Raw genomic sequence first — 13,391 nt, 5'->3', positions numbered from 1 at the left:
TTGCCTTCTAGTGTCAGCCTGGAGCAGATACTTGGAGGCCCTTTTTCACAAAGGACCCTTCCCCTTTCCTTATTTACTTTCAGTCCTTCCACTGGGGCCCTCCTTCTTCCTGTTACTGCCCCTTTGTGGCAAAGTGGGGGCATCACTGTTTGTAACTACTTCCTGGGGGGCCTCACAGTGAATCAAGTCATGTCTTCAGAGTGTGGCATCTGCAATTGTGCCAAGCAACAAGCTGCTGTCTTGCTCATAGAGACAGTCTCTCAGAGCACAAGGATGATGTGCTCTCACAGCTAAAATAGCTCCTCATTACTAGAGACAGGGGTGGGGGGAGACAAAAGGGTGAAGGGGCTGAGGGAGACACAGGAGTCCCTATCACACTCTCCCTTGTGCTCTCTTGAGCCTCCAAAGGGAAGTTCAGTTTCCCTCCCCCTTAATGAGTTGGGAGCTGGGGGTGGAGGGGCAGGAAGGGGAGCACTCTGTGCTTTGTACACCCAGAAGCCTCTACCACAAGGAAAGTGTCTTCCCTGGGTTCGGATAGTCACAGAATCAGTCAAAATCTGGACATTTCTCAGGGACTCGCTGGGAGCTGTCCCATATGCTGTGCCTCAGACTGTGAGTTCTCCCAGTGATGGGGAGAGGTGTTGCTGCAGTAGAAAAGGCTTTCTGAGTATCAAAACCCTGACCTTTTGGACTGTAAAGCCAGAGGCCAGAGATATATCAGAATATATAAGAACTAGGCTGTCAATATACTAGCTACACGTGGCTATTGAAACGTAAGTTGAAATTAGTTAAAATGAAATAAAACTAAAAAATTTCAGCTCTGCAGTCTGACCAGTCACATTTCAAATGTTCAATAGCCCATGGAGCTGGTGGCTAACATATTGGATAGTGAAGATATCATAGAACATTTCCATTTTCACCACAGTCTCTTGAACAGTGTCTCATTAGAAAGAAAGGCATGTCATTTTATTTGTTTTGAAGGACAGAGACTTTTGTCTGCTTTGCCCTAGGGCCTAGAACAGTGTCTGGCACTTTGACGGATGATCAGTAAATTTTTGTTGAAAGAATACTAGAGAAGTTAGAGCCGGTTTTCCATCACTTCTGTCCCTTCACCCGAACGATCTCAGCTAGATAGAGTTTGTCCAAACTGGGGAGGAAGGGGAAAAAAGAGAGAACAGGAAAGAGGGGATCTTAGTCATCCATGGATAAATCCCTCTGAAGAGCTCTGAGGCTCTGCTGGCTCTGACATGACATAGTTTGGGATTTGGAGGCGGCAGTAAAGAAAAAACCCAAATAGGTTGGTGAATCCAAGAGCAGGAGGAGTCTTGTGCTTGCTCCCAGAGAGTGCATGTTGTGCCCAGGTAGGTGGTCTGGGATACCCTTCAACATTTCTGCTCACCCACGTCATGGCCTGGTTTGTGGAACTGAGGGATGACTGGGTAGCATGGAAGAGGTGAAGGGCCTTAGAGAGCCCAGCTGAGTTCCCTGTGGCTCCAGAGAGGCATGAAAAAGCAGAGGGAGGGAAAGGAAGACGGAGAGAGAGGACCACTGTGCCTGGGGAACGCTGGGATAAGGCTGAGGGGGATGCAGCTATGCTCTGGGTGAACTCACAGCCTAAGAGAAGACAGGATCAGGATGTCTCAGTGGACACCAGAGAGGAAAAGTACCGATGACCAAGCACCAGAAGTCTCTGATTCCCCCCACTCCTGGCACATTAGGAGCCCTCTAGAAAATTAGAGGCAACCTGGAGAAAATGGCTGGGGAGCCCCTGCATTAATTGAGATTTCAGTTCTTGCTACCTGATGGAAAAGGAGTAGCAAACAGAAATTGGGTTTAATTATAGAAAAGTAAGGAAGTTAACATTTCCTGGACATCTAAGTTTGCATCCTGGCATTTACACCCACCCAATATTTCAGTATTGTTTGATTTTTTTAAAAAACAAAAATATAAGCTGTATTATTTGTGTAAATTAAAATTTATTTTTTGTATGATTCCATTTATATGGGGTACCTAGAGTAGTCAAATTCACAGAGACAGAAAGTAGACTGGTAATTGCCAGGGGCTTGGGACAGGAGAAAGGGGAGTTAGTGTTTAATGGCTGTGGAGTTTCAGTTTGGGAAGGTGAAAACGTTCTGGAGATGGATGGTATTGCTGGCTGCACAACAATGTGAAGGTACTAATGCCACTGAGCTGTACATTTTAAGTGGTTAAAATGGTAAATTTCACATTATGTATATTTACTGCAATAAAAGATGAATGTAACAGAAAAAAGAAAAACAACTGCTGCAAAGTGACTGTAATAGCTGTGATTCTGGATGTTTCTTGAAAACTGGCATGGTTCACATTCACTCCATTTCCTCTTACAGAGTGCCCTTCCAGCTAACTTATGCTGATCTGAGGCCCCTAGATTTGGCAGCAAGTCTCTGTTTCTGGGTGCCTGCCCAACCACCAGCCGAAAAGCACCTTGCCACTTCCTTCTCAGCTTAGTCACACACTATCTTGGTGGCCCTGTTGTTGCAGATCCCAAAAGAGAGGTCAGTGGGCAACTTGAGCTCTGTCTTAACCGCCAAGAAACAGGACATGAAACCAGTGACACTAACCTGGGAGCACAGTAAGCACCCTAGGTAGCCTTACACTGGTTCCACATACTTCTGTTCCTGGCACACAGTTTCCTGAGCATCTAACAAAGTGCTACTCAATCTCTTGGTTTGGGGTCACCTTGAGGATGGCAGGAAGAAGTTATACTCTTTTGGAAGTCTTCCAACAGAAGCATTTCCCTTAGTAACTGACTCTCAAAATCTCTCCTGTAGTCAGAATAGCTTCCAATAAGGAGACTGTAAACAGAAATGGTGAAAATTCCTCCAATCAGCAGGTGTTTCTTGAGCACCTCCTGTATACTCAGCATGACTATAGGACCTCTGGACAAGTGTATACTAGAGAAATAGCACCTAATCATGAAGGAAGATTTTCCAGGCCAGAAACATTCAGGAAAAAAACAAAACCAAAAACCCCACTAAACTGCAGTGATGTAAAAGAGCAATGCAGTCTGGCATAGGCAAGGAAGGATTCCCGGAGGGGATGAGACTAGAGCAGGGCCCCAAAGGAGGACTTGGATCTGCATATGGAAAGAGAGGCAACAGGACATTTTAGGGAAGCCACACACTAAGGAAGTAGGAGCAGGCTGGAGGTTGTATAGAGAATTTGTTATGACTCATCCCTGAAGTATCCTGTGTGCTCAGGCGTGACACTAAGCAATGGAAAACAGACAATCTGTCCTCAAGGAGCTCTAGTCTGGGAGGCAGTGAATGAAGGGAAATACTAAAACAAATACAGGTGATGTGTATTATTCCACAAGAATGTTAAGCCCCCAGAAAGTAGAAACCTTATCCATCCTGTTCATCACTGTATCCTCAGTACCTAGAACAGTGCCAGGCACAAATTAGGTGCCCAATAAAATGCATACTGAATGAAGGGATGCTACAATGGACATATGGAATAATAGCAATACTGGTAGTTTATTGAACACACAGGTGCCAGACAATATGCTAAGAGCTTTACATACATTATCTTATTTGATCCTCCAGCATTTTGAGAGTACTATAATAATCTCATTTCACAGACTTGGGAACCAAGGCTTACAGAAGTTAACATTTGTCTCAAGGTTAACTAACCACTAAGTGACAGAACTGAGACTTGAATTCATGACTACCTAACTTCACAGTCCATCCTCTGAACATAGTCTACTGTTCAAAATGCTGTTTGGGGATGTTTATCTGGTAGCTGACTGAAATGTGCAGGGAAAGACCCAACGAAGCGAGACCACTGCAGTGAAAAACAGCAGTATCAATGATTATGAACTAAAGCGGTTATAGTGGGAAAAGAGAAGAAAGGATCTACTTTTGGGGAACCTTAAAGGGTTCTAAAGAAAGCTCAGGGCTTGGTGATTTATTGAATATAGGGAATGAATACATTTTCTCACCTGGGAATGCAAAGAATGCTGGTAGCCCTGAGAGAAATAGCTTTTCTCTAATTCCTAGCCCCACAGTACACTCGACATTCTTAGATGGTCTAAATCTCTAGGTTTGTCAGTTCTGCAAAGCATTTAATCAGATGCTGATTACCTACAATAACAGCAAGCCAGCTTGAAAAGCCACTCTATAGGGCAGGATAAGAAAAGCATGATGGAGGGGAAAAGGGAAAAAAAGAAAGAAAAAAGAAAAAGAAAGAAGGAAGGAAGAGAAAGAAAGAAAGAAAGCGAGAGAGAGAGAGACAGAAGAGAGAGAGAAGAGAGAGAGCGCGCAAGAAAAGCAGGGAGGGTGCACAGACAAGCCTATTCTAAGATCGGTTGCATCCCCGATGCGGGCGGGCACTACAAAGGGAAAGGGGCGGGGGCTTGTCTAAGAACTACAACTCCCAGAAGGCATCGGGCAGAGTAGCAAGGTTTCCGGCTAGAGCTTATTTCCGGTCTTTCGGGTGCTGACGCTCTCTTCCGGTCTTGGTGGCCCCCTGAAAGGCCTTTGGGGTGTGCACGGTAAGTCCTGAGGTCCTGGGGGTGCGAGTGGGAACGGGGGAGTCTTGTGTTGGCACAACATTCAGCAGCTGAGGCTCGGGAGGGCCGGGAGGGCCGGGAGGGGAGAGGGCACGCCGGCGGGAGGACGTGTAGTCTAGACAGAGAGGGAGGGGGCAGAGCGGACTGAGCCCAAGGAGGCTCCCAGAAAGGATGTGGGGAGCGAGGTCGAATGGGAACCCTGGGGCAGGAAGGATACAGGGGCGTGGAGGAGGACCCCGCGAGCGTGCCGTGGGATCTCAGGGGGAGCTGGTGGAGGAGGAGGAGTAGCGGGAAGGCAGCGGCGGTGAGGGACTGCACTGTGGAGGAAAGCTTGGAGGTTGCTGCATGTCCGAGACTGGCCGAAAAACGGCAGCCCAAGGAAAGCCCTGTTGTGGCCACATGGAATCCTCTCAGAAGACCCCACCCTTTGGGGAGCACCCAGGAGCCCTGGCAGGAAGAGGGTAGCAGATAATGCTGGTGCATATATACCCGATTTTCCGACGGCTGCAGGGCAGAGATGGTAGGAAGCTCGCCAATGGGTGGGTCAGCTCTGGTGGCTCTTTGGAAGGGGCTGCTGCTTTGGCAGTATCAAAAGAGCTTTGATAGGCTCTGTAAGGAAGGACTGTCAGGAAGATTTTGGTGGTTTTACATGCTTGGGTTGACTGTTCACTTTGGTCTTTTCTCCAAAGATGAGGCTGCTGGCATTCGTGGTGTTGGCTTTATTTGCTGTCACTCAAGCAGAGGAAGGAGCCAGGCTTTTGGCCTCCAAATCATTACTGAACAGATATGCCGTGGAGGGGCGAGACCTGACCTTACAGTACAACATCTACAATGTTGGCTCAAGGTAAGAAGGCCCTGGAGCTATAGGTTGCGCCCTTTTCAGGCTTCTTAGGTTTCCTGACTGGGAACAGGGACCAGTAGTGATTTATGTTTGGGAGACCTCCAGCAACACAAAGATATCATGAGTGAATGAATATATTGCTGGGTCTACTTTTGGTAGAGGAGGGCATTCTTACCTAAGCTACAAGAAATGATCTTCCCCTTTTTTGAGTTGGAAGAGTTTCAGAGTGGGGAAGAAGCAAGAATTGTGGTCAAACAGGGAGAAGAAGATGAGAAGGCAGAAAATGTGTGATCCTTTGTTACCTCTGGGGTTTAGTTTCAGCTTCCTTTCTTTTGTTAGCATTTTTGTTGCCCTTCTTTTCATTTTATTCTCTTTAATTTTCTCTTCCGTGTGCATCTTGCTCCTCTTCCCCTCCTTACATACACACACGTACACAAACACACACACAAGAAGAAATTGGGGCAAATATGAATTGAGACCCATTCTTTCCTAGATATTTGACTGTTATGGTGCTTCTGAACCACAGAATCCAGTCCTTGACCTGGATTCGTCAGTACAGCAAACCCAAGTTACCATGCGACTCACATCTGTCTTTTTTAGTTCTGATTTTTTAGAACAGGCAGGCAGAGTTGATTGCTGATTGCTTTAATTTTATATCCATTACTCACTAACCTATTTTTGTTTCCTCCGTTTTCTAGCGCTGCATTAGATGTGGAATTATCTGATGATTCCTTCCCTCCAGAAGACTTTGGCATTGTCTCTGGAATGCTTAATGTCAAATGGGACCGGATTGCTCCGTATCCTCTTGACACTGGCTGGGAGTGGGATTGGGGGCAGGAATGTTGCCTGCACAGCAGCAGGGTCACTTCAAAGAGTCTGGGTGTGCATGGCCATTCTTGTCACCTCCCTGGATAAGATGGGGCAAGAGAGATTGGTAAAAATTGTGTAAGCATAATTTAGGGTAGACCTGAGGAAGGATGTTCCTGAAATTCAGCTTATAAGGCCGTAAAACATAGTATATTGGGAAAATGTGGACAGTTAGATGTTTGTGGCTGGGCAAGGATGTTTAACGTGCTTTTAGAAGAAATTCAGTGGGATGCTAGTATGGAGGACCGGGGTGACTTTTTCAAGACTTCTTATTTAATGAGTCAATTATTTGGATCTACCAGTTATTTCCTGAGTGTTTTGAATTAGATTATTTTTTTCCCTTATGAATTAAAGTATATTTAGATTTTCTGGGGAGGGTAAGTATTCTCTTTGTATTTTTGTTTGTTTTTGTTTTGTATTTTCAAGAACTTCCTTCAGTTATAGTCAACAAAAGATTTTCTGTGACCTTAAGTGGCTAATTTTTTATCTGTAACATATCGCTTTGAAAGTTTACTTCAAAAAAAACCTCGATATTGAATATGTCATAGACCCCTTAAACTTGGCTAGAAAGACATGTTTTGTTTTGTTTTTTTAAGAGATAGAACTGGATTTATTTGGGGTAGTTATTAGTTTTTTTTTAAATTTATTTACTGATTTATTTACTTATTTATTTTAACAGAAGTACTAGGGATTGAACCCATGACCATGGGCATGCTCTACCACTGAGCTATGCCCTCCCCCTAGAAAGACATGTTATAACACATGCTTTAGACTTAGAAAAAAAGTCCGTGTTTATTATCCTTGCAAAGTATTGCAGATGTGAAATCACCATGTGTGTTGGCATCTCTTTTTGTGAATGGTGCGTTTAGTTCACAAGTTGAAAGGTTGTTCCAACTGTAGCTTCATCTTTTTCCCTCCTTAACTCTTGGGCCAGTGCTAGCAATGTCTCCCACACCGTGGTCCTGCGTCCTCTCAAGGCTGGTTATTTCAACTTCACCTCAGCAACTATTACTTACCTGGCCCAGGAGGATGGGCCCGTTGTGGTGAGTTGCCCAAACCCGTAGCTGGATGGGGCTCAGTTCTGCCTTCCTTTGAAAACTCTTACAGAAAATTCCCAGAGCAGGCGTTAAATTCTGAGGAAGATAAGAAGGGCCAGAAACTTGGGATATTGTCCTTAGGAAGGAAGGACATTTCAAATTGTTAAGTCTCAGAATCGAGCAGTTCACATGGAGGGCAGGGGATGGGAGTAACATAGCATTCCCCCATCTTCATTCCCTCTCCTTCGCTTTTAATCTGGAAGGGGTCATGTGCTGTCCAGTTTATTGCCATCTTTGCCCTTTCAGTTCATCGTCTCTGCTGCTGTCAAGTGATCCCTGGTCTCCACCGTGTCTGTCTTTCCCTTGCTTAGAATGCTTCTGCTTCTGGCATTAAAACCAAGTTTTTCTGCCTCTCCTTGCATACCCTCCAGTAGTCTCGCTGTTTTCGGTCTCTCCCTTTTTCTCTCTGCCCACCAAGACCCTCCGTCCTAATTAGGCCAACTCCTTCCTGTAGTGCTTCCCCCCACTCTCGGTGCTCATTCTTTCCACTCTGCCTTTGTTCTCTGTTTGAAGTACTCTCTCTCCTCCACTTCATTATCTGAAGCCTTCTCAAGACCCAGGTCTGAGCTGCGTCTCCTTGTTTCTGTCTTCTGCCCTTACAATTCATATTGCTCTTTCCTACTCATTCTTTCAATAAACATTCATTGACTGCATCTAAGCTTCTATAGCTCTTACAGTCTGTGCCACTTGAATGTTTAATTATTGACTGTCCTTAGTAGTTCTTTCTTATGTCTAGGTCTTTCCCTTACCTCCACCTCCCAGTTTAATTATAAGCTCCTTGAAGCAAAGGAGTTGATCTGAAATTTCTTTACCATTTAAAGTAGAACCTCACTAGTAAACAATCTTCTGATTGGTTGATATAAAAATCAGCAGGCATTTATTGAGACCCTACAATGCTCTAGACTCTAGGAAATACTAAGATGATTAAGACACTGTCCTAGCCCTCAAAAAGCTTAGGTCATGAATTTATAAATACAAAAGGGCTTTAGGCTACTTAGTATGAGCACAACAGGGAAGGGACTTAACAGAGTCAATCATAGAGCTAGAAGAAATCCAAGAGTCTCTAACTTTCAGTGCATTCTCTGAATTATCTTTTTTCTTTTTATAAACCGTGTAGAACTATATTCTTGTAATCCTAGTTATGTTTTCATAACTTTTGTCTTTCTGCTTTTAGAACCACCTTTAGGACTCTTTGGTTCTACCTGGTCCTTGATGGGTTAAAAGATACAAATTCAAAGGCTCAGCTGCCACTTGAGAACAAAGTTGTTTGCAGTGTGCTCCAAACTCTTGGCCTCCTCTCCAAGACAAAGGAATGCAGGCCAGACTTAGCCCCTCCTTGAGTAATGTACATTTGGGTAGGGCTTTATGCTTTTCAGAATCCTCATCATTTCATTTGAGCTTCATGTCAACCTGTGAGGTACAGAAGAGTCTTTCCACTTGAGGAATAGGGAAATGATTGCCAAAGGCAGAGGAGGCCAGTGGTGGTGAGCAACTTTTTCCAGGGTCTGAGGCTAAGATAGAGGGATTGGGCTTTGTTTTCAGCTGCATACCTGGCCTTCCTCTTTCGTAAATGCTCATCATGTGTTTCTCTGGTCTCATGGCTCCTAATTTACCTCCTCTTTACAACACATAAGAAACATCCAAATCTCTAGTTGAAAAGCTTTTCCTCATCTTGATGCTTTCTTGGGCCTTTAGGGACTAAGAACCTAGTGCTTAGAATTGGATTGGTTGGAACTGCCCTTTCTCAGATGAGAAAGAGTTGGAGACTTGCCTTAATGCCCTTCTTTTCTTCTTTTTAGATTGGCTTCACCAGTGCACCTGGACAGGGCGGAATCCTGGCTCAGCGGGAGTTTGATAGGAGATTCTCCCCGCATTTCGTAAGCCTTACCCTGTTCTCCTTTGTCATTCCCCGGGAGGAGAACACTTTTTGGTTCTGGGGCCTCTTGGGCTCCTTAAAAGATATATTTACTTGGTTGGTTCTTGTCACATCTGCTTTTTGATACAAGCAGCTGTTAAATGTCTTATTTTAACTGTGATTAGAGATTTTTGGCAATGAGCTCACAATTACCAGAACCAAAAAAACTGCCCTTTTTTTTCTGCTCAGCCTTGTGTAGAGAGCCCCATCTTGGAGTCCTGGGTCTGATTTGAGGTTTTAAAAAATATCTGCTTAAGATTAAAAGAGTCGTAGAGCATTGGGAAGGTTAAATGGGAACTTTGTTGTAGTCTAGTCTAGGAGAGAATTTTTTGAAGATTTGCCTAAAGTACTGAATGAGGAAATCCATTCATTCATTCAGTGAATAACTATGAGGTTCCTAATTACATGCTCAGTTCTGGGCTTTGCTTTGAGAAAGCAACGGTGAGCAAGACACAGCCCCTTCCAATAAAGATCTTCTGAGCTTAGAGAGGACTCAGCACAAGTCAGTGGGGGAAAGTGCTGTGACAGAGATCACATACCAGGTGCTGGAGGAGATGCAGCGGGAATATCCAACCTGGTCTTTGAGAGTCAGGGAAGGTTTTCTGAAGGAGGGAAGTTGAGCCAGTTAAAGAAGAGGTAAGGAAGGGCAGGCACCCTAGGAGGAGGGAGTAACTTGGAAGTGAGAAAAAACGTGGTGCGATCCAGGAAGGTCAGGTAGTTTAGTGAGGCTGGAGGGCAGAGTGTGAGGGGTGCTGAAGAGGCGGGCTGGAGGTCGGGGCAGGAATTAGGTCACAGGAGGCTTGATAGGGCAAGGCCTGGGCAGCTCCCGCCTCAGAGATTGTCTGGAGGAGAGAAGCTTCTCCTCCAGATTGGGTTGGGTCCAGTGAGGCCTTTGGTTTCATAGCTTGAAAAATAGATTGGTCTTTAGAGAGCCATTCTGTATCTGAAGTGGCCGGAGAGGAACCTCTGGCCAAGGTTCTGCTTCAAATTTGGGCTGGACTGCTCCCTTTCTCATTAGACCCCTTCCTTCCTGGTCCCCTCCTGTGTCCTAATGCAGACTTCTAAGCAGGGCCTTTGTTGTCTTCCACAGCTGGACTGGGCAGCTTTCGGGGTCATGACCCTCCCTTCCATCGGCATCCCCCTGCTGTTGTGGTACTCCAGCAAGAGGAAATACGACACCCCCAAAACCAAGAAGAACTGAGTGGGGTCTCCACAGCCCTCCCTTCCCAAGAAATCCAGGTGCTTTCCAGACTCCAAAGGGTATCTCAGATGCAGTCTCTTCTCCCTTAGCTCTTGGCCGCCTTCTGGATCTTGTCCTGCTCTCAGCCAGAGTGAAGGACCATGTGTAGGAGTCTGTGAGAGCCTCCTTGATTCCATCGCGAAGCCATACAAACAGGATTGCGTTCGGCAACAGCCTTGAGCCTAGGGGCCCTGTGGTGCACCTCTGAGATGCCATGGGGTATGTTGCTGGCGATGGGAATGCTCTCCAGGGTCCAGGAGGGAGCACTTTGGAGACTGCCTGACACCACCCCCACTCCCCTGCCCTCCCATATCAGAAGAGGGTGGAAGACAAGATGAAAGCTGTGGGACTTTTAGAGGCTACCTGGTCTCTGTGCTGGCTTAGGGAAGCTCTTACCAAATGGGGTTTTCTAATAAAAACAAATGTCACGCTGACTTGTCCGTTTTCCCATCACCAGGGTGAGCTCAGGTTGCTGTTGGTATTCAGGTCCTGCAAGTGAGCTGAATTCCTGCCTCCTTGTTCTCAGGGTTGTGGGTCCTGTTCCCCCAGGGATATCCTGCCTTTTAAATTTTATTTTTATTGAAGTGAAGTTGATTTACAATGTTAGTTTCAGGGGTATAGCAAAACAAATCAGTTAAACACCATACATACATACATACATACATACATATTTTTTCAGTTTCTCCACCTTCCCTTTTGAAAACCTTTGCTTCCATTCCTTATTTCCCTCTCTGTTCTCACCAATCACCACCTACTCCCCTAAACCTTCTTTGCCTGTGAGTTCCTCTCCACAGCAGAGGAGAGAATGGGGAAAGATGGTCTATTACTGTTCTCATGCCCCTGGAGACTTTCTGGGCTGATTTATTCACTGACTGTTCTTGAAAAGCTATCTCTTAGGCCTGATTCCAGCCTTTCCTCTATTGAAGAACTAGTTTTTCTTGAGCTTGAATTTCTTTCTAAGGCCTCTGCTTTGAGCTCAGGCCAAGCAGAAGTGCCTGGATCCCCTGAGTTGTTACCTAAGCACGGCCTGTGGAGAGGCAGTGGATTTTGCTGCAACAGCAGTGGAGAAGCCACTCTGAGCTGACTCTGTCCACCCTAGGAATGTCGTGGTCCGAGCACAGCCTCCCAGGCAGAAGAGAAACCCAACAAACACTCGCTTTGTTCCTGCCACCAAGTTTCCCAGCTTAGATTCTGTTGGGGGGTTGGGGGTGATGAGTGCTGCCCAACCGGTTTAACCTTTCCTTCACCCAGCAGCCGGAGCCTCTAGGCCCCAGGAAGGATGAAAAGGACATGGAGACAACGGGAGTCTCCAAATGGAGTAGCCCTCCACCAGCTCACATCCCTCTTTCAGGGGCTGCAGCTCGGACACCCCAGGACTGGCCAGGTCAGAGGGCGAGGAGGATATATTTGCTTTTGTTCATTGTGTTCCTGGTGGAGACCTGGAACGTGCTCAGGAGAGTGGGGAAAAAGACAGTGGGTCAGAAGCTTGGGGTTGAGAACAGGTTCCAGGAAGGGAAGGGAGCCGGTTTGAAAGGTATCATCTTGCTCTCTAGCATTATGAAATGTTAGTCTTTGGAGTAGGACACATGCTATTTCTCCAGCTGTGTAGTGTCCACTGAAAACAGAAGGAGGAGTTAACCTATAGGAGGAGGAGGGAGGAGTTCTGGTTTAGAGGGTAGCATAAACTTCCTAACTCTGGAAGGTAATTAAGAGATTCCTTCTTGGTCTGGTCTCTGGGAGATACTGCTTTTCCAAAAGCTGGGGCAGTCTTTACCTTTTCTCGCAGAACTCGACACTTCGCGTTCTGGATCTTATTACAGAGGAGACCCGGGGGAACCCAGGTCTGACCCAGATGACGAGAGAAGCATTGTGAGGCAGTGGCACAGACACCTTGAAAAAAAGCCAAAACCAGATGCTTCATCTCTCAAGAGATCAAATTCCTTAGAGTCAGGCTGGAATTTGAACCTCCCTTAAGTAGTGGCATTGAAGGATATAAGAGCCTCTAAAATCTATAGATGGTGAGACTTAGCTGGAGTCGTTGCTTTGGGATTGAGCTGTCTCCTTGAGGTAGGAGGATGGGTAGCAGACAGGATTTCACTCTAACTGAAACCACCCTTGGAAAATGTGAACCCTGATCTCCAGATTTCGCACAGGTCTGCAAAGGAGAGGGAAAGTAAGCCCTGGCCCCTCATTCCTGGAGATTGGGTAGCCCAGCCGAGGGCTTCCTCCCTAAAAGGCGGTATAGATAGTAACCCAGTAAGCTGTCAACGTGTTTCAGATCCCCTCCCCCCACTGGAAACCAGCCCTCTATCCCTCCCACATCGTCCAAACTCTCAGCTGGCACCTGCTCACCCACACCCAGCCCTGGTACCAGGAGGAGTCAGGTGCCCAGATTTCCACCCCTTTCACATATCAGCCTTTGGGACTTCATCTGAAGAAAGTCAATGGGAAATGGGTATGAAAATTTCCAAGAAGCTGGGGGGTGATGGAGCAGTTTGTTGACAGGATGGGAAGTTATCAAGGCTTGATCCCTTGAGAGAGCTGCTCGGGGTGGTGGAAGCAGCACTGACCCCAGACAGAGGTCCCAGTGCTGGGTCCCAGCGCCACCTCCACCACTCACTGGCTAGCTGGCCTCAGGTAAATAACGCCCTGAGCCTGTGTCCTCACCTGGACAATCACAGGATTGTTTTAATTAGAGGATTTCTGAGGACCCTACACCAGTATAAGGCAGCTGCTTCCCTAGTATCCTTGTGAAGTGACAAACAACTATTGTCACTCAGCCAGGTAGGAGAGAGCACACAGCTTCCACATCTCTCACCCTGAGGAAGGGTTTTAGAGCCTGGATAAATTAGGATCGCCTAATTTAATCTTATTTAATAGAT

At 46.1% G+C, this 13,391-nt stretch overlaps 2 protein-coding genes across 2 annotated transcripts in view; both read left to right on the top strand.

Moving 5' to 3' along the window:
- The first annotated feature begins 4,402 nt into the window (after window positions 1-4,402).
- On the top strand, window positions 4,403-10,943 carry SSR2 (signal sequence receptor subunit 2). Its single transcript, XM_010953909.3, has 6 exons — window positions 4,403-4,531; window positions 5,239-5,393; window positions 6,089-6,187; window positions 7,192-7,300; window positions 9,154-9,231; window positions 10,360-10,943. The coding sequence occupies exons 2-6, from the start codon at window positions 5,239-5,241 to the stop codon at window positions 10,468-10,470; spliced, it is 552 nt and encodes a 183-aa protein (XP_010952211.1). The 5' UTR covers window positions 4,403-4,531; the 3' UTR covers window positions 10,471-10,943.
- An 830-nt stretch (window positions 10,944-11,773) lies between these two features.
- ARHGEF2 (Rho/Rac guanine nucleotide exchange factor 2) overlaps window positions 11,774-13,391 on the top strand; it is a 48,469-nt gene continuing 46,851 nt past the window's right edge. Inside the window, exon 1 of the mRNA XM_074349561.1 lies at window positions 11,774-11,893. Coding sequence (XP_074205662.1) covers window positions 11,789-11,893 — 105 coding nt within the window. The 5' untranslated portion in view covers window positions 11,774-11,788. The remainder of the gene's footprint in view (window positions 11,894-13,391) is intronic.

This window comes from Camelus bactrianus, chromosome 21 (assembly GCF_048773025.1).
Source record: "Camelus bactrianus isolate YW-2024 breed Bactrian camel chromosome 21, ASM4877302v1, whole genome shotgun sequence".
In the NCBI taxonomy this organism is placed as follows: domain Eukaryota; kingdom Metazoa; phylum Chordata; class Mammalia; order Artiodactyla; family Camelidae; genus Camelus; species Camelus bactrianus.
Note: the sequence above shows the minus strand (reverse complement) of the source record. Positions and strands in the feature narration are given on the sequence as shown.